This window comes from Taudactylus pleione, unplaced genomic scaffold (assembly GCF_031769625.1).
Source record: "Taudactylus pleione unplaced genomic scaffold, aTauple2 ptg000040l, whole genome shotgun sequence".
Taxonomy (NCBI): Eukaryota; Metazoa; Chordata; class Amphibia; order Anura; family Myobatrachidae; genus Taudactylus; species Taudactylus pleione.
The window spans coordinates 1,847,561-1,871,244 of NW_028284442.1; the positions used below are offsets into that span (position 1 = coordinate 1,847,561).

The 23,684-nt window shown below is 42.1% G+C and overlaps 1 protein-coding gene and 2 pseudogenes across 2 annotated transcripts in view; 2 read left to right on the plus strand and 1 right to left on the minus strand.

Moving 5' to 3' along the window:
- The first annotated feature begins 1,035 nt into the window (after positions 1–1,035).
- The window catches only part of CUNH12orf75 (chromosome unknown C12orf75 homolog), a 54,583-nt gene continuing 31,934 nt past the window's right edge, over positions 1,036–23,684 (plus strand). The window contains exon 1 of one of the 2 annotated variants that reach the window (XM_088453628.1): positions 1,036–1,147. In XM_088453628.1, coding sequence (XP_088309754.1) covers positions 1,117–1,147 — 31 coding nt within the window. In that variant the 5' untranslated portion in view covers positions 1,036–1,116. Of the gene's footprint in view, positions 1,148–1,385; positions 1,612–23,684 lie in introns of those variants that run through there. The other variant, XM_088453638.1, reaches the window with a different exon arrangement.
- On the minus strand, positions 5,545–5,662 carry LOC148538310 (5S ribosomal RNA; annotated as a pseudogene).
- On the plus strand, positions 7,606–7,723 carry LOC148538311 (5S ribosomal RNA; annotated as a pseudogene).

Genomic DNA, 23,684 nt, shown 5'->3' on the forward strand with positions numbered 1-23,684 from the left:
ACGTATTGGGGCTGGTATTTCGGAGTGCCATAAGTATGCGTCAAGTGTTCTAAACATCGCATGTGGCTGGCGCAGGCGTTTTTTTAGCGGTTATAAAAAACAGCCTGCACCAGCCACGTGCAATGTTTAAAATTGGCTCATCCTTATGGCCCTCTGAAATATCAGCCCCAATACGTTAAACGCATTTTTCGTGGTAAAAAAAAATTTGACCGAAATTTCAGCGGTCGTTTTTCGTCAAAGTGCGCAACTTACGCTTTTTTTTTCACTAAAGTATCATTAGGGGGGTTGTCCAAAGTGTTCTGAAAGAAATCCCCACGTTTTTACCCAAAAATAGGGATTTTGCTAATTTTTTCGCCTGCCCTAGGCTGGAGAAAACTGTTTCAGGCAAAAAACGGCCGTTTTTTGCTGTCGTTGGCGAAATTGGCCGCAAGATCAGCTGTTCACGGCCGCGATAGCGGCCGATTTCGCCTACGACAGCGAAAACGGATGATTTCGCCTGTAATTTAATACCCCCCCTTGTGTAGCAGGGGCGGGGCCAAAATGAAGTGATTGAGTGGCCTCACCCCGCCCACAAATGTCAGCCACGCCCCCTTGATTTGCCGACCTGGCTGCCCAGTTCCGGACAGGGCAGCCAGAAAGTCGGCAACCGTGGTTCATAGTAGTCTCTGTGTGAGGCCGTGGAAATGTTATTGATGGGGCCACAGTTTAGTTGCACCAGGGCTGAATTAAAGCTTGTGGGGGCCTTAACTGTGTTAGGAGATAAAGTGAACAGAGATAAGGTACCAGCCAATCAGCTCCTGACTGCAATTTTTCAAACACAGCCTGTGACATGGCAGTTAGAAGCTGATTGGCTGGTACCTTATCTCCATTTACTTTCTCCTAACACAATTTAGTAAATAGACCTCTTAATCCGGCCCTAGTGCTAGAGCCCAGCTGCGCGGACCTAAAGACACAACTCGCAGCCAATAGGAAGGAGGCAGCGATGACTTCCCGAGCTGCCATTGGTTGGCTCAGTCTGTATGATGCTGGACTGGAGTACTAATCGCCCTCTCCGGCGCCCTTAAATCTTCCGGTCACTCGTGTTGTCTCCTCCCTTCACCAGTGCAGGCAGCCAGCATGGGCTGTGGGAGCTCGGCAGCCGCGGAAGGTAAATGGGGTAATGGTCCTGGACTCGATATAGTCGCCCGTCGCCAGGGCTGCTGCATGCTGTCAGCTGTACGGTCAGTGGTCACAGACCTCACACACTGTATCCCACGTGCTGTGTACACTGCTGGTAGTAGTAGTAGTTAGTAGCCCCTGTCTGCAGCGTGCCTACTTCTAAACACCCGCCTGTGGAGTTGAACCAATAGTAAAGCAGTAGCGAACGGAGATCGGTCTGTGATTGGACGCTGGCTGTGTTGTGCCTGTGCAAGTGGTATTTGTGTGTTCTGCTCCCGCTACCTGCTCCACCCCGCTGTTCTGTCAGTCATCCACGCCCCTCCCGCTGTTGCCCAGCACCTTACCCGGGCAGCGTCTCTGGGCGCTGGTGGTCTGTGCTGCTGTCTCATGGTGGTGGCATCCTACGTCCTCCTCCGGTCAGCATGGGCTGCAGCCACTCGTCCACAGAGGCAGGTAAGGCAGCCATCAGTCCATCATGCTCCCAGCCGGCTGTGGCAGAGTGCATTATGCAGGGTGTAAGGCAGCCTGTTGCTGAGCACTACGAGAGCGGCTCCTTAACACTTGAGTGCTGCTGTGACATGTATACAGTAGCTTGATGTGCTGTGGATAGGAGCAGAGTCCCAGCCCGGGGGGGACGGGGTAGATGCGGTTAGTGCTTCTGTGGTAAGCGTGTTACTTCTGGCTGCTCACTGGTGTTGTAGCTGTAAGTCATTGCCCTGTCCTGCACTAGCTATGTATGTATTATGCTGCCTCCTTATGTTCTATTGCTGAGCGTGCTGCATTCATCTGTATGGCGCTGGTTCCCAAACAGTGCATGTTTTTCAGGTCAAATCACAAGTGAAATAATTAGCTTCACTTGTGGATATTTAAAATTGTCAGTGAGTAATGATTACACCTGTGCACCTGCTGGGTGACCTGCATAACGTGACCCGTGTGGGGTCCTGAGGACAGAGTTTGAGAACCACCACTGCTATAGTAGTATAGTCTATCATTCGTTACCTGTAGAAGCCACGCAGCATTGCTAAAGCCCTATGTACAGTACTATGTATGTAATATGCATCTATACACGACCGTCCTTTAATGTACCATGCGTCTGATTCAGAGTTCACTATTCCCATGTTTGTGAAGTTGGGCAATTTTAACTAAACCGCCCATGTGTATAATTTGCATGTGTCAAGGTACATTACCATAGTCGCTTGCAATTCCTTTTTATTCGCAGTGTGATTGATAGTCAGGGAGCATTTGGGGGAGGTAACAGGGAGTGGCAGCAAAGAACGCAGGAGTGTTAACTGGCTGGGGGGGGCGCATCCTGTGTCTGCAATCCTGTACACCAGAATTATGGCTCTGGCATCTCAATTCCCACAGTCATACTGCAGGACCATACACTCACTCAGAACTGCGATAATCAAATGATCTGCTACCAATGATGCATCTTTGTACACAGATGTTTTGGATTTGCAAAGTCACAGGTGGGTGTCTCAATACATCTTCTGGCAGCTTCAATATTTACAGTATTTTTGAAGTTCATCTTTGAATCAGACCCTATGTACATCCATCCACCTGCCCGTCCTGTACTATGCATGCACGCCTGTCCATATTATACTATATGCTGTCATTAATGAGCCTGCACCTAGAAAGGGCATGCAGTTGGGATGCCGATGGTCTAAATGCCAACCATCGGCATCCCGGCAAGTGTCTAATGACAGGCGTCGAAACCCCAACACCTGTCATTAGACCTACGCTGGGAGCCTGACACCTGGCTTATCGATCAAAGGTAAGCCGGGCGGACAGCCACGGGGCGGGGGTGGGTTAGGTTAGGGACTTTGGGGGGGGGGCGGGGTGGTTAGGTTAGGGACTCCGGGGGGGGCTTAGGCTAGGGGAAGGAGGAGTTGGGGTTATGCACCCCTGGGGGGAGGTTAGGGCTAGGCACCCCCCTGGGAGATTTGAGGTTAGGCTGCAGGGAAGGGGGAGGTTAGGGTTAGGCACCCCTAAGGGAGGGTTAAAGGGGGGGTTGGGGTAGTATTTAGACAGAAATACTTACCTGTCAGGATCTTCACTGCCGGGCTTCCGCTGTCGGGATTTGATCCCCCTAGAAAGAACACCTTATTCGCTTACCTGCTTTAACCCTTCCTGGTGACTTTGTTCTGTGTTGTGGATACATTGATGAAAACAGGTCACATTGAAAAAATTGGGTCACATCTGTTGCATGTTGTAGTTGTCACTTTTATTGCTGAATACCAGCTACTCTCTGGCCTTCTTCCAATGGAGTCTTCCTACAGCAAATGGCACCAAGCTTTCTGTTTTTTTTTGTTTTATATCGGCATCATTGCTGAATGGTAAAAACTGCAATGAGGCAATTTCAGACCTAACACTTAACATGAGTGCTTAGCAATGATTTCCAATTAATATTCCTATAGTTGTATATGGTTGGGCTATTTTAGGTGTAGAAGTCATGTTTACCTTCATAAACCTTCTCTAAGATGCAAATTGAGGTAGTGCTTAAGGTACGTATCCAGTTAGCGATTGAACAGGCCGATTGAACGATAATGACATCGTTAAATCGCTTGTTAATCGTTCGCAAATCTGCCATATATATGTCGAAAACTACCAACCATGCGCCTGCTGGTTGCCTATTGACATCCATCATCGCTCGAACATGCTGGTCAACCTGACGATGCTGTGACAGCACTAGAAGAATATATAGATGTTTTTTTTGTTTTTTTGTTTTTTTTAAATTCTTTCTATGGATCCGTCAATGACCTGCATGGTGATGGCAACATTTCCTGCAAATGTGCAACCTTACAATGCATTCACTTACTCCATCATTAAAGGAGGTCTTTGATATTTTCCCAAGTGTGAAACTTTGTTTTAGAACAACAGTTCCATCTTGTGCTTGGAGATATAAGCTCCTGAAAATACCCATCCTACCTCTGAAATTTATTACCATATACTTTTCCTAAAATTGGTCATAAACTTCTAGAGGAAAAAGAGTGTGTGTGTGTGTATATTATTGCATGATGTTGTTTTTTTTTTTTTTGGGAAGCGCCTATGCTGAATTGTACAAACCTATATGGGATCCAATTCCCCCTTTTGTATAGTATAATTGTCCCTATTACATTGACTGCTGTGAGGTGATGAGGGTGAATTTTTATGTTCCTCCTATCAGGCCTACTATGAGACCTTTTCAACCTGAGTTCACCCAAATACAACTAATAACCTTCTTTCCTTTTTAGTACAGTTTTATTAAAAACTGTACTAAAAGCGCGTTTTATCATAAATGACTTCCTTCGGGGTTTTGCAATGGTGTATGTGTTAATCCCAGTTGGGCTTGAAATAAGGTTGCCTTCAAACTCTTAATCACATTTGTGGTGCAATCCTGGATACCACTATTAGCATAGGATTAAACAAACAGTCTCTCAGCCAGTCCGTCTTCTTAGCAACTGGTTATCTACTTCTACTGGAGACTTAAATCTACCAGGAAAGTAAGCTTTTAGCCTAGACTCAAAATGTCAGTCTTTCAGCATACTGCTCAGTTCACCAGTCTGGAAACGAATCTGCCCCCACCCTCCCTGCTGCACCAACCTGGCAGCCCCCTCGAGAAGGGGGCTGCCAGAATGTCGGTAAGTATGAAATATCCCATGCTTCTAAGGACGATAATATGTATGGTAGACTGTCCAGGTTACTTGCTGTCTAGTTAAGTAGTGTTCACTCTAGGGGGTAGATCTACTAGCCCTAGGAGTTTTTGGTAGTGTGCTGAACACTGGGGAATGGCTTCTTTTTTTGAAGGGACATTGATAAAGCTGAAATGTACAGTTACCATAATGCATTTAAATGTGTACATAGAGCCACTACAGATTGTTTAAACCCTTTTAAATCTATATTCAAAAACAAAATACATTTGAATACATTAATGAGTGTGCTATGGACGTTTGAAAAAGGAGCTTCTGTAACATTTTCAATGTTGTAGAAAAAGAGAGAGGGGATTCTGCACAGAACTATTAGGAATTAATTAATAATGAACCAACCATAAAGCCATCACAGATAATTATGTCATCAATAGTTGTTGGTGGTGCAACCAAAGCCAAATATATGTATCAAACAACAAAGTATGGCTATTGTCTGGGGCACTCTTTATAATTAATAGTAATTAAATTAAGACATAACTTTTATTTCAACCAGTAAATATTAATCATGTACCATATCGTTATAGTTCAAACATTCAGATGGTATAAATCCATCTTAGAAAAGCAAACTTCATAAATCATAATGAAGTCTGAAGGCAAATTGACAATTCATTACACACTCAGAAATAGGGTATATTATTAAAATTAATATCGAGTTTAATATTGCTTGTCCTTATGCAAAATCACTCCCAGAAGTTATTTTGAACTACAGCACCTGGTATTCCCTGGGGGTCACCCTACCAGGTACTGACCAGGCCAAATACAGTTTATTTTCCAAGATCAGACGAGTTTGGTCAATCACGTATTGTATGGCTGTAGTTATATTTAGGGAAAATTGCATAATTGTCAGGTCAAAGCAATAAATGTAGGACTAGTGTGTTAATAGTCCATTTTTTGGTAAATAACAGCTTACAAAAAAGGAATGCACAAGCAAACCTTAATTGTACCACATAGATCAATCAAAAATAATTGCCAGACTTGATATGCAGATAATATTATGTGCTTTCTAAGTCCACATCATTCTATAAGAAAGTAAATCATAAACATTTATACATATATTGAAGTTGTATGCAGGGCATATAGAATTGGTCCGGCAGAATATCTTATGATGAACTCTAATATGTGGTAAGCTGTATTAACATAATCAGTCAAAGTGAGAACCGTATTGTATATGCAAGCTGGATGAAAGCATACATTTGTCACAACCTGATGCTTGTAATTAATATGATGAAAATGACACAACCGATGTCTACTCAGACAATTAATGAATGTTCTATTGCACATGTATCAATTGGTCAATTAACATAATTGAAGAAAAAAAGGTTTTTATAGAACATATTGACTGGTATGTTAAAAAGAAAATGATAGCATGATCATAAGTGATACATATTGTCTCTCCAAAGTGAGAGAAATGATTGAAAAGTGTATAACTGGAAATTAGCTTAGGAATAAGATGCACAAGAAAGAATAAAATAATAAATCACAGCCAGTCATCACAAATATCAATTAACATGTGATCATGTAAGTATAACAGAGACAGAGTTGACAGAACATGTAAGAATATAGTCAGAATTAACAGATGATCTCTAGAATATATACACACATATGGGTAATATTAACGCTGTGATCAGCAAAAGATATTAAGAGATCCCATATGATTCAATAAATTATCAATATAAACAGCTCCTAGGACACAAAAGGTTCTGCTGTGTCAGTGTAAGTATATAAAAAAATAAGCCTCCTGCATCCAGATCCCCGCAATGAAGCGGGTTCAAGGACACGGAGGTCCTGCTGTGACAGTGTGTGAATAAATACAATACCCCCCTACAGTTGAGAATCTCCCAAAAGGAGAATTCTTACGATTGAAACGCAACTGTTCAGATATACATACATATCGATCTAAGAGCCTTGAATTAACGAATAGATTGATAGAAAGAGGATATAGTAGGAGATGTATTAAAAGAGCTCAAAACAGTATCTCAGATGCCCATAGGGATGAATTGATCTTCAGGGATGTGAACCAGAAGGTGATTGTAAGAAAGGACAAAAGTGACAAAGATAATATAAGATTTATAGGTAATTTCTGTAAGGAATGGAGAACAATTCAGAGTATCATTCAACAACATTGGCCAGTTCTTCATTTAGCCAAGGATTTATCTAAAATTCTGGATGATAAGGCCACTATGGGGTGGCGCAGAGCAAAAAATTTGAGAGACAATCTTGTCCACAGTCACTATGTCAAATTCCCTAGGGGAGAGAGTAAAACACAAGGTTCCTATGCATGTGGTATATGACTAAATGCGAGACTGTTTATGACAAATACGGAACTGGAATTCGGATAAGGGACTTCATAAATTGTAATACTACATGTGTTGTTTACTGTCTCACTTGCAGTTGCAAAATCAAGTATGTTGGGATGACCTCCAGGAACCGAAAACTACGAATTCTGGAGGATACAGGGTCTATTAGAAATGCCCCATCGGATTTGGTCAAATTTAAGAAATTAACTTCGGTAGCTCGCCATTTTCATATCCATCACAATGACAATCCGAAAGAATTAATAGCCTTTGGACTGGAAAAAATTAGTTTGGGGATTCGGGGAGGTGACCTCACACAAGAGCTGATCAAACGGGAAAGTAGGTGGACATTCAGGTTAGGTGCATTCCTTTTTTTGTAAGCTGTTATTTACCAAAAATGCACTATTAACACACTAGTCCTACATTTATTGCTTTGACCTGACAATTTTGCAATTTTCCCTAAATATAACTACAGCCATACAATACGTGATTGCCCAAACTCGTCTGATCTTGGAAGCTAAACTGTATTTGGCCTGGTCAGTACCTGGTAGGTTGACCCCCAGGGAATACCAGGTGCTGTAGTCCAAAATATACTTCTGGGAGTGATTTTGCATAAGGACAAGCAATATTAAACTCGATATTAATTTTAATAATATACCCTATTTCTGAGTGTAATGAATTGTCAATTCGCCTTCAGACTTCATTAACATTTTCAATGTTCTAAGAAACACAAGATATACTTTCAGCCATACAATGTAGATCCTCTGCAAAATCACAATAAATACTGTGGGCCAAATGTAATAGGGTGAGCGTTAGCCGTAAACTCTCTCACTTTTTAAACTCTGCCAATGTAATTGAGTCAAACTCACATGTTTTTCAGACTCAAAAAAACTTAAGATTTAAGCTATCATCCAGATGTTTTCCCATTTTGAAAATACAACTCAACCAATGTAATAGTGTGAGAGATTACTGCTCAACTCTCTCATTTTCTAAACTCTAACCCTATTACATTTGGCCCATGGTGTGTATGCAGGGCCGGCTCTAGCCCAAATTTTTTGGTAAGCGAGTATTTTTTGGTGCCCCTTGTGCCCTCAGTAGTGGTTCCCCTCGTGCCCCCAGTAGTAAGCCCCTTATATAGTGCCCCAGTAGTAGTCCTATGTAGTGCCCCAGTAGTAGTCCCACCCCCCTTGTAGTAGCCCCCCCCCCCCAGTAGAGAGACTTAATACAGATAAAAAAAACCCCACTTACCTGAAACTCCGCTCCTGCTCCCGCCGTCCTCCCGGGCCACTTTGCATTATGGGAGAGACGTCATGACGTCTCTCCCATTACCCACTGCGGGAGCTGGAAGATGGCTCCTGCAGTGGGCGCAGCAGCCGATGAGTCTGACAGACTCTCATTGGCTGCTAATTGCAACAAACACACAGCTGCCGGCAGCTGTGTGTTTGGCACTGTGCAGTACTGACTGAATTCCGTCCGGTCAGCGCTACACACGCGGTGCAGCTTTGTCACAGAGACAGTCTGCCTGCGGCCCGCATGGTACGCAGCTGAGGCGCCCTCCACTATATGGCACCCTACTCAGCTGCGTACCATGTGTAACGGTAGAACCTGCCCTGTATGTATGGAGATATGACAGCAGACAAAATTAAGTTTAAGTACGGATTATTTAGCAGCGCTCTTATTTTCAAAAGCTGCCTAGCTTAACTAAACTATAAAAAAAAAAAAAAAAAACGCCTTATAAAATACAAATACCACAATCAATGTAGTTTAAGGCCTATACTGTACATAGTGAATTCCAAATAAAGCATTTGCAAACACAACTTTCAGGTTAGACCAATAGCATTTTGTAATGGCTGCTTTTAAATGTAATTTTTCAGTCACATTAGAACTACTTTTCATTAGATTGTAGTCATCCCTAAAGAAGATTCTATTGTATATTGAAAGTGCAGGAGGGAGACATTCTTCAAAAGAAGAGAAGTACTAAAACACGAGGACATGCACTGAAACTGGAGGGAGGTAGATTCAAAGGAAATTTGAGGAAAAATTACTTCCCAGAAAGGGTAGTAGAGAAGTGGAATAGCCTCCCATCAGCGGTGGTAGAGGCTAAAGCCGCATATCCACTAGTGGATGTGGAAACCGCACGATTACGTCATTGTAAATCGTGCTGTCGTTTCCATGTCTAGTGATGTGCCTAGACTGAACGTCCCCGCACATGCTGAATCTGACGGGATCGTCAGGTTGACCAGCATGTACGGGCGATTATGGATGTCGGAAACCACCAGCGGGCATGTGCATCGCTGGTTGTTTCCGACCAAAACGTACACAATGCATGCGCGATTTGCAAGAGATTGCACAATACCTACATCGTTGTCGTGCAATCGCTTGGTAAAATCGCTAAGTGGATACCCCCCTTAAGACAGTAGAACAATTTAAACATGCTTGGGAAAGGCACAAGAATATCCTTACAAAGTACTGAGGATCACATAGGGCTGAGCTTACCAAAAGTTAAAAAAGGGCAGACTAGATGGCAGATGAGAACCACTTGGCCCATCAAATTCTATGTTTCTTTATACGGTTATCTTTGTTTGAGACCGTATATTTCATATCGGAGGGAAAATAAGCTCTTCAGGATCTTGTATCCCTCAGCCCTTACAGAATTGAGTTATGTTGAAAAGAAAGAACATAGAAGAGGAATTGATCCTTGTGGAACAGTTTATTTAAAATCTAATCAAGCTGAATCAATCTGAGTGGAGCTGACAGTGCTAGCATCAAAGGACACCATGAGGGAGTACATTTATTGGTGAATTCTCAAGACGCTCCAGAAAGGAAATTAAGTTATCAGCACTAAATCTCATTAACTTTCACTAAGCAAATTTTTTGAAGTAAGTGCAATTCTATAAGTGGCTGAGAGATGCTAGATCCTGAAGAGCATTTTTCCTTCTGATATATGAAATCTACAATCTCAAACAAGGATCATCATTCGACCACACATCCTGGGGCATGTGTGTACCTCAGACCAGCAGACAGAGGCTGTGGAGATGTGTTGTGTTCTGCTGTTAACTGTGGAGCTGAGCAACATGGGAAGAGGGTAGAGGCATCCAAGCCTATCAACCCTGCCTTTCCCCAGAGTGGAGTAAGTGGTGCTGCTCAAACCTCCACTGTACCCAAACAGCTCTTGTCTGGTGCTCTGGAAAAGGGCAGAGTACATTCCTCCATTTATAAAAAGGGCAGAGCGCTGTATCCAGCTAAAATTGGCTAGCAAGAACAATATTTGGGTTCCAAATTAGGATCGCATTTAGAGACAATGGAAACAGCTGTTGTCTATCTAGCCACACTTTTGCCTGGGGTTAAAAACAAATTTCTCATTTGTTAATGGGAGATGTCTGCCCATTCTACATTTACAGGTATCTGCATAAAACTGCAGTATTTTCTGTTCTTACAAACAAGAAATGGATAAGTGAGATTACCTCCTGCAAAAGTACAATATTTTCAAAAGCCAGTGATTGCAAAATACACTATAGTGTGTATTTTACCCGCAAATGAAGACCGGGGACTCACTTTTGCAGAATGGGTGGGTCCCCTGGGAAGCGCTCCGCTGCTGCCAATCCCTTTTGCTTCTGGTTACATTGATGTCTTCCCTGGCCCGACTGTAGGGAGGGCTATAAAAAGGTGGAGCTAGCCCTTTGGCACTTTTCCTTGATACAGTGGCACCAGTTGAAAACTGCGCCAGGCATGAAGCAAGCCCCAGCGTTGAGGCTCCCCCGGTGTCAAAACTTATGCGGCCCCAACACACACAGACTGCACCCTGAAGGCAGACCAGGCAAGACACTGCTCGTGTAGCTGCACTCCCTGGCCTGTACTCGGAAGATAGACAGGTAATGGGGGGCATCCACTAGACTATTTTAGCAGGTGATTGAACGATATCGTTCCATCGTTTAAAAATCATTTGCAAATCATGCAGTAATTGTTTCTAACGATGTACGATGCGTGCTCCCGCTGGTCGTTTGATCGTCTCCTCTATCGACTGAACATGCAGGTCAATTTCACTTGATTGCTTACAAATCGTTTACACATCGTTCACGCTGAACGATCAAACTATGAACCACTATCTGCCCACTATAACTGAAAGCTCTCAATCACAGATTGAAACAACATAGTTTATCGTTCGATCTTTTGTAAATCGTTTGAACAATTTGCAAAAGATTTGCAGAGTGGAAGATCAAATTTCAAGGGAAACTTCTAGAGAATATCGTTAAGAGGTTGGACAGGGATAAAATCGTCTAGTGGATGTGCCCCTTAAGTCTAAAGCGGTGAGCAGTGAGGGTAGGGGTTAGTTCAGTGTGATGAGGGTTGGTTTGGTGCAGTTATTAATGCAGTGGCGGTGCTGATAATACAAACATGGTGAGGTCAAGGGGTGCTGCAGAGGTTAACACTCTGCATCAATCAATGTGGCTGGCGAGCGGGGGAGGGGGGGGGTTCCTGGGGGTAGTCCACAGGACTGTAATTTTAGTATTATTCATCAGCAGCTTACCCACTCCCTCCCCCAGCACTGACTGCACGTAACCCTCTCCTTGTCCCCCAGTGCTATCCCAACATCTATCTACACTTGTCCCCCCTTGCTACCTCAACTGCCACATGCCTTTATCTCCTCCCTGCCCAACTGCTCCCTACTTCAACCGCCAGCTCTACCCCAACTGCTGCCTTCCCTTAACCCTCTATCCCAACTGTTACCCGCCCCCAGCACTGTCCCATCTGCTGTCTACAATTAATCCCCTCTACCCCAACTACTTGCCAAGCTGCCGCCTGACCCTAGCACTGTTCCAACTGCTGCCTGCCCTCACCCTTTCTCAGCCTATAGTTGCAGTGCTGGGGGAAATGTGAAATCAAGTCAGATCATGTAATTATAAGCATTATCTGTACTGTAATATGAGTTTGACTTCCCTTCATGTATGTGTAGGGTGGTCTCATGCTTTATGGGGAGCTCAAAAGTACAATATGTGCTGGGACCCAGATGTCAGTGGGATAGGACCACAATTATTTATTTTTTTTATTTTTTTATAGTGGTAGGGAGGGACCCACAATTTCTTATTTTTTTTTCCCCACAGAGCAGGATCACTTATGGCATTATAATTTTGACTGATCTTATTCAGCCCTACCACAATACCTCCTAGTTTTGCTATGTCTTAGGGGGATGCGGATTCTGGCACTCAGAATGCTGGAACCGGCATCCCGACCACCGGAATCCCGAAGGCAAGTAGCGGGGTTAGGGTTGGGCACTAAGGGGGAGGGTTAGGGTGCGGGGAGGTTAGGGCTAGGAGGAGGCGGAGGATTAGGATATCGACCGACAGGTGTCTGTATCTTAACCCTGTCGGGATGCCAGCGTTTGGATTCTGACCCTGTAGCCAACCTGTCTTGGGGGGGCCTATGTATTTTTTAATTAAAATATCCCTACTGTAACTAGCAGGGACAGCGGTAGCAATAACAGCTGTCCGTATGAGTTACTTCCCCAGCCTATTGGAGAAGTCTTTAACATTTCTGAAATGCTTCTCCAGGGGAGTCTGACACTATCGTGTCAGATTCTGAAGCCGGCCAGAGGCTACAGGAGAGGGATCGTATGATCATGCCTCCATAGGTATCTGAGGATGGCGTAAAGCTATGGGGGTAAACTCCGAAAAGCTTTTCAGAGTTTGGTACGTCACTGTCAAACCGTAGTCCTCATTGATAATAATGGGCACTGCGGTATGCAGTGCAAAATAGCTTTTGAAGGAGATGTCTGTGAAATCTCCTGGTTTTGAAGTTGTATGCCTTTTTAAAGCTGCAAATTTTTTTTTTTTTTTTTTTTTATGAAAACTTGGATATTAACATTGTTTTAAACCGCATTTGCCGCTCACCTAATTGAGCTAGAGAGTTGGACAAGGTTTAATTTTAAAACTCTTTTTATGCAATTTTATATGATCTATATGTTTCAATAATAATGAGAGAAAAATGTTCAACATTGTGATTTTTTTTTTTTTTTTTCCAAGAGCCAAGTTTTTAAAATATTGAGAAAAATCTGAACAAAATGTTCATACTGATAATAAATCCCCAAAGCATTATTTTGGGATCAACACCAAATGGTAATGATCTGTAGTAAGACACAACATTTTCACAAGTTTTAAATATTTTAGCAGTAACATACTGTAATTGTACATAATATACATTTAAAGGAATTGTTTAAGGAGATACATTAAAAGTAATGAAAAGGCCTAGATAGTTCGCATTTTCATTTATTTAACAAACAGTCCCAAGTGAAATCTCTTGTAGCAGGTGTTTCCATCATGAGCCCAAAATAAAACTTTGGGGATTTATTAACCTCAATGTGAACAATTTTTGAGTTGGTTTTTTTTTGACAAAATTGTAAAAATGTTGCTTTTTTTCCGAGAATCAATATTTTGATAATGTTTATTGAAACATGCTGCTGTGTGTTATATCATATGAAAGCTCATAAAAAGAGGTTTAAATGAGACTTTGCCTAACTCTCTAGTTCAATTAGGTGAGCTTCAAATGCAATTAAAAAAATGTTAACCACAATTTTTTTGCTGAAAAAATTACAGCTTTAAAGGCATATATTAAAAACCAGTGTACTTATCAGTCTAAGATTTGGGGGTTTTCTTTACACCAATGGCAGCATTTATTATACCAAATTTAATTGTAGATTGTAAGGTAGAATTTTTTTTGAAAATTGTGTTAATTTGCGGTGTAATGGCCTAGCGACTTGTAAGCTTGCCAGCAAAATATAAAAGATCCCTCTGGCCAGCGAAGTTGCTCACACTGCATGCATGTTATGCTGTCTGTCAAGGTAGATCACTACAAAGAGCCGCATTAAACGTGTATTACTTTTCAGTAATAAAAAAATAACTATTTAAAATCTGCGCAAGATCATAACAGCTGCCTATGAATAAATAAATGAGGGGCCTTCACACTTTTCACCTCCAGTAAATCGAAATGTACAAATAGTAATTCACAATGGTGCTTATCGCAACAAGGATCAGATTTAAAAAAAAAAAAAAAGGCTGAAAGACCATAGAGTATTCCTTTTGTTCAGGAAGTCGTGTCTGGTTTTTTTTTTGTTTTTTTTTCAATAATTATCCACTCATAGATTCTTCCAAGCTTTTCTTACTGAAATGAAAGCGAAGCAGAGAAAACGTAGTGCAATATTGTCATATATTAAAAAAAAAAAAAAAAAACATTTCTTTGCACATCACACTCGCATTTAAAATAATTTGTACAGGCATATCACACCATGTAGGTGTAAAGGGGATATCCACATATTCAGTTACCCTCCTGGATGATATAGGTAAAGGGCGTGTTCAGAGTTCCGGAATTCTGTTCTCCCTCCTTTTCCCAGAGTAAGGATAAAAGATGTGCGATTCCCTCTAGTTCCTTTTGTAACCGGCTTAACGCGTTTCGGAGCGTATGTCATTCATCAGAAGCCTGGTGACAACCTTCCCCAGTCCATGTATTTATACCCCTAACAATCAAACTAATCAAAAAAAATGTCCAACAGATGCGTCCCGTTTTTCCCGCCAAAATTCCCCATCCACGTGGTGGAGAATGTCATCAGTCCTTGATATCTTTGAACTCTGGCCCTGATTCAGAGCCGGATGCTCTGACAGAGCGCTCGCTCTGAATCAGGGCCGTCCCTCTGAATTTTAGAGCGGCCTCCTGGCCGCTCGCATAGCTGTGGGTGGTCACCCACAGCTATAGCGAGCGGCCAAAAAGATGGTCGCGATGGTCTTGACCATCACGACCATCGGGCTTGCGACGAGACCCTTGTGGTAGGGTCTCGTCTGCCGCAAGCCCTGGAGTGCTTTTGGCTCTCAGAGCCAAAAGCACTCCCACTGACATCACTTGTGGGGCCGGCCCCAGACGGTAGGCGTTCCCATGGGAACTCCTCCGTCTGGCAAGGCACGCCCACCAAAGGGGGCGTGCTGTCACTCGCCATCGACGGCACGCCCACTTTGTAGCGAGACCCATAGCGACTGCTTGCCCGTCGCTATCCGGGTCTCGCGCATGATGGAGCCGGGTCCGTCTTGCGCACTGGCCCAACATCGACCCGCTTGCGAACGTCAGCGCTCGCGAGTGGGTCTAAATCAGGCCCACTGATCCTTGTTGTGATAAGCACCATTGTGAATTTCTATTTGTACATTTCGATGTGTATTACTTTGCCAGTACATAATGCTCAGATCTAAGGGTTACAAAAATAACTTTTGGTGGGCCACAATTATTTAATTCATTATTGAGGCAAAATGTTAAAATAAGAACATTTCAAATTATGAAAAACAATATTTTTGATTGTGGCCAGATTATTTAATTAATGATGGAAATACATCCATGCTGGCACTTGTAGTGCCACAAGTTTGTAATGTATTGGTGTATCTATTACTAATTAATATGACCCCAATTAACAAAAATATTAATGTCCATATTTAAATGTTATCATTTTAATCGTTAATTCCAACAATAATTATATATATATTTTGCAATTCCAGATTTCTCTGTCTTTTTGGACTACCATATTATTTGTGCATATATATCGAGTTTCATTGAAACCCATAAAAAAATAATAAAGTATCCTTATATTGGTGGTTAGAGAACATGCACCTTTTTGTTTTTTTTTGTAATTTTCTTGCAATTCTAATATAAAAGAAAAAATCCCAATTTGTTTCCCAAATTTGTGCAATGGATTGGGGGTATTTTTGTCAATGATTGTCCCAATAAATCGTCAATGTATGTGCTTCCCCGATTGACTATTTCGTCCAAAAAGTGATTACAATCGCCAAATCAGGTTGTCCAACATGTCGGATTTCACCGACCAATCAGGGCTGATTGCTAGTGTATAGTAATGATCTGCCAATTTGCAGACCATTACTAGTAAAAAATTATAAACCTTTCAACATTGGCAGTGCAAATCATTGAAAACTATCTAATGTATGGGCACAGATTGGGGAATCTTTAGTTTGGGGGAAAACATCACAACATCTGTGACTTGTTCTTTTTGCAATTGTTGATGCATGGGCCCCTCAAACTGATGCTATTTTTTGTAAATTCAAAGGGCCAAATGTAATAGGCTGAGAGTTTAGAAAATGTGAGTTTAGCAGTAAACACTCACACTTTTTTTAAACTCTACCAATGTAATAGTCCAAGAACATGCAAACTTGCATGTTTTTAGACTCAAACTGTCACGATTTAAACTTTCATCCAGATGTTTTCCCATTTTGAAGAAAACTCGACCAAAGTGAGAGTTTACTGCTTAACTGTTACATTCTCTAAACTCTCACCCTATTACATTTGGCCCAAAGTCTTCAGAGAAAAAAAATCTATACTTTGTGGGTGTTTCATAAATAATTATTGGTCCCAATGTTGGAATGCACCAAAGTGCCAAAATAGGGTCTGCAGCGAAAGGGTTAAGGATGCCAAGAGAGACCTTACAGAAGCAGAATGCAAACAGCGGTTTCCTAAAAGATGCATAAGGAAGTAGGAGGCATCACTAATGGTAACTAGAAAAAGTGTAGGCTGGTCATGGAATTGATGGTATATTTATATATGGCATAATTATATGCAGATAAGTGTCTTGGGCCTGCACCAAAGAAATAGTAGGTAGGAGTTCAGAAATGTGCAGCCAAGGATCATCTTCTCTTTCTGAATCAACCTGGGACCAAAAATGGACTCTCCCTATTTATCCGATCCATTTTTGTATTCTTGAAATATGCATCAGTGCAAAGGAGAACAAAAGACTGCACTCTATATTGCTCCCACAACCACCTACAGGTAAGGGGTGAAAGTGTCCAATGCCTAATGACTACTTGAGATAGGTGAGTATAAATCATGTGATTCTATTATAATTCTGCATTTGTAGTCTGGTATACCCTATGAACTTTTATATTCGGTACCCACCAAGAGAAATCTCCCTACCGAAAGACAAACTGAGTGGTCGTTTTAGGGTCCTGAATAGTGCCAGATCACAACAGCATTCCCACATAATTATATGCAGGGTATTGTTGAATATGATGCTATCTATCTTGGTTCTACCCTTCACTGCACTACTAAGGTGTTGCATGGCTCATAGAACACCTGTTGCAAAATTGCTGTCTTAGAACTGTGGGGGAATTTATTCAGACCTATATTACGTAACCATGTTGTGGTTATGATTTTCAGTGCTCCAGTTTTAACTCACTCCAAATCCCTGTGCTCAACATAGAGCAAAATATCAATAATCCTGACAATGTCATTAATGAACATCCAAAATGGTGTTGGGATTTTCCAGCAATAAAGTGTTATTGAATGACATAAACATGCTTCAGTGGAAGACTGATCTCAGTTTGTTTGTTTTATGTATCTAATTTTTTTTAACATTATTTAAGAGACAAAACTAAAGTTCATCAAATTTCACAAGTAAACAGTTTATCCTTTTAACAAACTTTATAAATATGTTTGCATCCTAAGAATCTATGTTTTCAAGATCCTCAGACTGCAAATAATTTTTTATTTTATTTTTTTTAATATAGATCTTGCATTTATTCTGACTATCACCTGTAGTCGTGTTCTTTTGTTCTTCTTTTTTTTTTTTTATACGAACCCTCTTGGTCTCTGTAATGGGAATAGGTATCCAGCATTGCTAAGTAGTTCCAGCCCGTGGTAGGAGATGACCACTATATCTAATCAGCAGCTCACCTACCTGGTGTTCAGTTATGTTGCTTTACCTATGTCACTTGGTGCACATTCATACAGAATGTAGTACATGCCTGGCATTTACCATATAAAAGATAATTGGAACAAGACTCAACTAAATTGATATAAAATCCATAAAGTTTTATCACTCTCCTTTTTAAATGTGATAATGCTGTGCTGCAGACTGACTGTGGCAGCCACATTACATGTATTCGCATACATGGAGGAAATTCAGACACATTGGGGACCATGCAATTATTTTATTGTGCTCATCTCCCATCTAAATTGTTTTTGGGGTGCTCATGCATTTTCGAGTAAAATGGCTAAACCCGTCTAAAGTCCAAGTTAGCATGCCCAAGCAGTGGGCGCCAATTATTGAGAGCTGCCGGCGAAAACCATTAAATTTCTCCCATTGAGCCAATCAGAAGCAACTGCCAATTGTCGTCATTTTGCACCTGCAAGTGATCCACCAGCTGCATATGCGTTTTCACTGTGGTCAGGATAGGACGACTTTGCAGTACTTTGATCATACTTGCATGCCCCTCTTCTGCATACTTGAGCGCAGGGGGTATCTTCTCAACTGGCATGGGAAAGGATGCGGCAGAAGTTTTTGTGCAAATGTGCAGGTAAACAAATTAAATTTGAAGGGAAGAAAGATACACACTGCATTTGCTTCCAACTCTACATGAGCCACTATGTGCACAGTATTTTGTTTTGGTAATCACAATTTTAATATATTGTGTAAAGGCCTCATTTAAGATTACAATTTATTCCATGAGAATAAAAAGAACAAAAATGTTTTCATTTTGTACAGACTGTTCTTTAAAACTTTATCTTGGTAGCCTGTCATGGTACATTTCAATGTGACTTAGATTCTTTATCTTGACTAAAACCACTTTATACACGTAGTGCCCATTCTGGATGATACAAAAATATTCTACAATTCTATTCAGTTCTGTATACACAAGGGTTTTGGTTATTTCATTGCTCTGTATTCCCCTTGAGTGCAATTAGTGGTTATTGACTATTTACAGAACGATAAAGGACTGCATATGTCACCAGATGCAAAGCACAAGAATACTAAAATGCAATTGTAGGAAAAATGAATGTGCATAAGCTTTACTAGAAACTGTTTGTCTATCATAGTCTGTAAATGTAGAAGTTAGCACTTTCCCTTTTGCAGTGTTAGCCCTTTTGCTGAATATAGTTCATGGTTGTAAATCTTATAAAAGCACCAGTCTGCAAACAGAATATCCATCACACAAAGCATGAACAGACTCTCCACTTTCTGTACTGGATTGAGTGACAAAGGTAATGTTTGTTTAGAAATCTATACTGCTAAATAATTGGTTGACATTATCGTTGTTGTGACATCTAATAAAGCATTATGCATGAGGTGCAATATAGAGCTACCTATTTGCTTCTTTCCCAACTATTACATTCTTCTTTCATGGACATGCTTGATAATCTGGTCATAATCTTTATCTGACTGACATTGTTACATAAGGGAATGATTTACAGGACTATTACTAGTCCTGTAAAAACAGGGATTTATCAAAGTCTGATGACAACACATGTTTGTGGAAGTGTATTATGCCACGAACATAGGAGATTTCTGAGGACCTCAGAAGAAGAGTTGTTGATGCTCATCAGGCTGGAAAAGGTTACAAAACAATCTCTAAAAAGTTTGGACTCCACCAATAATCAGTCATTCAGATTGTGTGCAAATGGAGAAAATTCCAGACCATTTTTGCCCTCCCCAGGAGTGGTCGACCAACAAAGATCACATTAAGAGCAAGGCGTCTAATAGTTTGCAAGGTCACAAAGGAACCCAAGGCAACCTCTAAGCAACTGATGGCCTTTCTCACATTAGCCAATGTTAATGTTCATGAGTCCACCATCAGGAGGACACTGAACAATAATGGTGTGCATGGCAGGATTGCAAGGAGAAAGCCACTGCTCTCCAAACAAAATTGCTGCCCATCTGCTGTTTGCTAAAGATCACCTGGACAAGCCAGAAGACTATTGGAACAATGTTTTGTGGGCAGATGAGTCCAAAATAGAGCTTTTTAGTTTAAATGAGAAGCGTTCTGTTTGGAGCATAAAAACCTCATACCATCTGTGAAACACCGTGGTGGTTATATTCTGGTTTGTGCCTGTTTTGCTGCATCTGGCCCAGGACGACTTGCCATAATTGATGGGACCATGAATTATACCAGAATATCCTAAAGGAAAATATCACGACATCTATTCGTGAGCTGCATCGCAAAAGAATGTGGGTCACGCAGCAAGACAACAACCCAAAGCACACAAGTCATTCGACTTTAATGGGGGGTATCCACTTAGCGATTTAAACAAGCTATTGCACAATAACTATGTCGTGTGGGTTTTTTTTTTTTTTTTTTCCCCAGGTAACTTCAGGCCACCTCCCACTCACCAACCAGTTGCAATTCGCTCAACTATGTCAACATTGGGGGCGTGGGTTGGCTCTGGTTGGAGCCGGCAGCTGGTTGCATGAGCTCCTGCTAAATATCCATGTTTTATCCTGTTCCCCGATGGTATTGGGCTGACACTTGAACCACAGGTGCATTACATATCACTGCACCTCAGGTGGTAGTTTTGTCCCCCTGCATGACTGGTAATTATACTTACCGGCTCCGATGCTGAAGACAGTATCCTGGCCTAGCTGAGTTCCGGCAGCGTCTCCCTTTGCACTGTTCCCGGCACTCCTGTGCTGTCTGGTCCACGGTGGTCCTCACTGTCTGGTGTTTGTGTGTGGTCCGAAGGTCGTGGATGCTCTGGCTCCTTATTGATATACCAAGCTGTCAGTCTGTCCTGTGGCTATTTTAGGTGAGGAGGCTGGTCGCAGTCCCTACCCTGCTTCACTAAGGTTGCTGGATCCTGGGTACATGTGGAGGGGCAATCTCTGCAAGATTGTTCACACTGTAAACCTCTGACGCATAATTCTTGTTTGGGCCCCACCCCAGCCTCCATTACACAGCTTCTATACCCAGTCCTTGCTGATTTTCTGTTATCACACCTGTACAAAACAACCATGGAGGCCTCTCTACAACAGATCCTGCAAGCTATCAATGCCTCTGCTCAGACTTATTAGCAAAGTTGGGGATTTACAAATTAATATTCTTGCTTCCTGCTGTATCCTTTGGCAACCCTGGGAGAAGACAGATGTCTGAATCTCCATTCTTTGATCCTACAGTTCACTCCATTTGAGGAAATCTGTTCATGTATTTCTCCTTCCATATGACTGTGGTTCTCTCTGCATTGGCCTAGTTTAGATGTTTAGCCCTATGGGATCTGCCGTGGTTCCAGGACCTGCTGCTGTTATATTTTATGTACCTCCCTGTCGGTTTTTGGGCATGCTTGAACAGAACTGCTCATTATGTTGCATTTTCACAGGGGGCTGAAGCTTGGCCGGACTGATCTGCATCAATCTATTGTTTTGCCTTACCAGTTATATGCAAGTTGTTAGTAAGATGTGACCTGCCATAGTATATTTGAAGATGCTTCTGTAATTGCCTAGTACTTTATAGTAAAAGTGTGTGTGTGTGTGTGTGTGTGTCTATATCCCTCTCCTTTTTATCACATATTTGTAGGTCACTTAATATAATTTGATTATTTTATTTGGTCATATGTTTGTTATATATGACTCCTGCTATATCTAAATATTCTGTCTTATGTATATTTTGTGGTGGCTCTTTCTAAGCTTCTGTATTATGGGATCACCCTGCTTTCCTGGTAAAGGTAGTTTCTCTGTTAAAGTACCTTTTTGATATACGTAATCTGTTTTGTTTTTTAGCCTATTATATTTCAGTATTTCTGTATATATTTCTAGTCATTTTACGGAAATGCGGGAAAGTAGTTTATGGGAGGAGCCGGCTGCCCGCTTTGTCCTGGATATGGCCATTTTTGTCCCAGTCAGTTATACGAATATCTATTGTTTCAATTGGGGGGGAGGGAAATGTTGGATCCAGGTATACCTGAGTCGGGGATAGGTTATACAGGGTGGGGGGGTTATAGGGTAGGTTTGCTTTGGGTGTATTTTGTTTGTTTTATTTAGGGTGTTTTTTTTGGTGGGTGTGGTCAGTCTTATTGTGGGATATTTAATGTGTATGTATGGGGAAAAAAAAAAATCTCTCACTCAATCTTCTAATGACTGAGGCGTTTGTCTTGTTAAGCTGACACCACCTTCCTCCTAGTGGCGCACAGCTTTCTCCTTCACAGGCCTTCTGGTGACCCCTGCCTACAGTCACTAGTTATTGATTGATTGTTATGGTTGGAGAGGTGTCCTGTGTATTTGCTACATTGTATGTTGCATGTGTACTCTGGACTCTGACCCATAAAGATCAATAATAATTGTTCTTTTGCTTCTCTTCACCTTTTGTGTGTGTAATGTATAAAATTACACACACACTGCAGCTCAATTGGACAAAACTGTCAGATACAAAATATTTTACTGATGTTGTCACGGAATGAGGAACTTGGAGTTGTGCACCCGAACTGGGGAGTTGGTCAGAGATACCTGGATCAGTAGGTGATTTGAAACTGGACGGTTTAATATAATTTCTGCTCATACAATAGCCATGAACAAGACTGCGCTAAGATTAATTAGTAGAGTCCACTGAGCAGAGAACGCAACTTGAAGATGCTAAAACAAGACTGCAGGAAAAGTCTCTAAATCAGGGCTGTCAAACTCGTGGGCCGCATGCGGCCTAAAGGAGCTATTTATGTGACCCAACCATGTGGGCCCAAATACATATTATGTGGCCCAGTCACCCTTGCAGCTCCGATCGCGGCAGGAGTGACTGGACCACATAATATTTGTGCTGGAACGCTGGTCTGAGAACCTCTGATCGCTTCAGAGGCCAGCCTTCCCAGAGATGCAGTTTGCGGGTGACATCATGATGTAATCTGCTATGTGAGGGTCCTGCCCTACGGGATCTAGTTAGATCCAGTGGGCGGCAGGCATCTACGCAGGAGCGGTGGCCAGCGTGAAGAGAGGTAAGTAAGATAGAGGTAAGTGGGGTCTGTTCTATACTGGGAGGGGGCACAAAAAAGGGGCGTTACTGGGGGCTTTGCATAAGGGGCGTTACTGGGGGGCTTTGCATAAGGGGCGTTACTGGGGGCTTTGCATAAGGGGCATTACTAAGGACATTTACTGAGGGCACAACTTAAGGAGCATTACTGGGCACTGTAAGGGGCACAAATTCAGGGGGCATTGCAAAAGGGGCTGTAATACAGGGTAGAATTGCATAAGGGGCACTATTGTATTGGTTTTTATTAATAAACCTTTTCAAAATTGCATATAATTGCATTTGGTTGCGGCCCACACACTCGTAGACCTTGAATATTTGGCCCGGTTGGTATTTTGAGTTTGACATGCCTGCTCTAAATGGTCACTGAACTTGGAGAAGGGACTGTAGACTTTGAACTTAAATGAACTCTATCTCTGGGCTGGAGTAACGTGGATTGAACTTGAAATACTTGGAATTGACTGCGGACTGGAGCAACGTGGATTTGTTTTGTTATGCTGGGAAGCACAGGTTTCACACTGGGAGCTCAGGAACATAGATCATGCAGCGGCAATGAACATGGTTGTACTGGTAACCAGCATGTGTTACAGGAACATCTATTATAGCACTAGGCTGAAGCGGATTGGCTGAGGCAACTTGGGACTGCTGCTGACTGGAGGACCGGGTCTCACCTGACCTGGCCCAAGCTGGCTGTGCCCAGGACCCGGAGAGCTGGAATGGTGCGCGTGCATAGATCTGCGGCAGAGGGACACTGGCAACAGCGGGGATGCTGCAGACTAGCCTCCAGC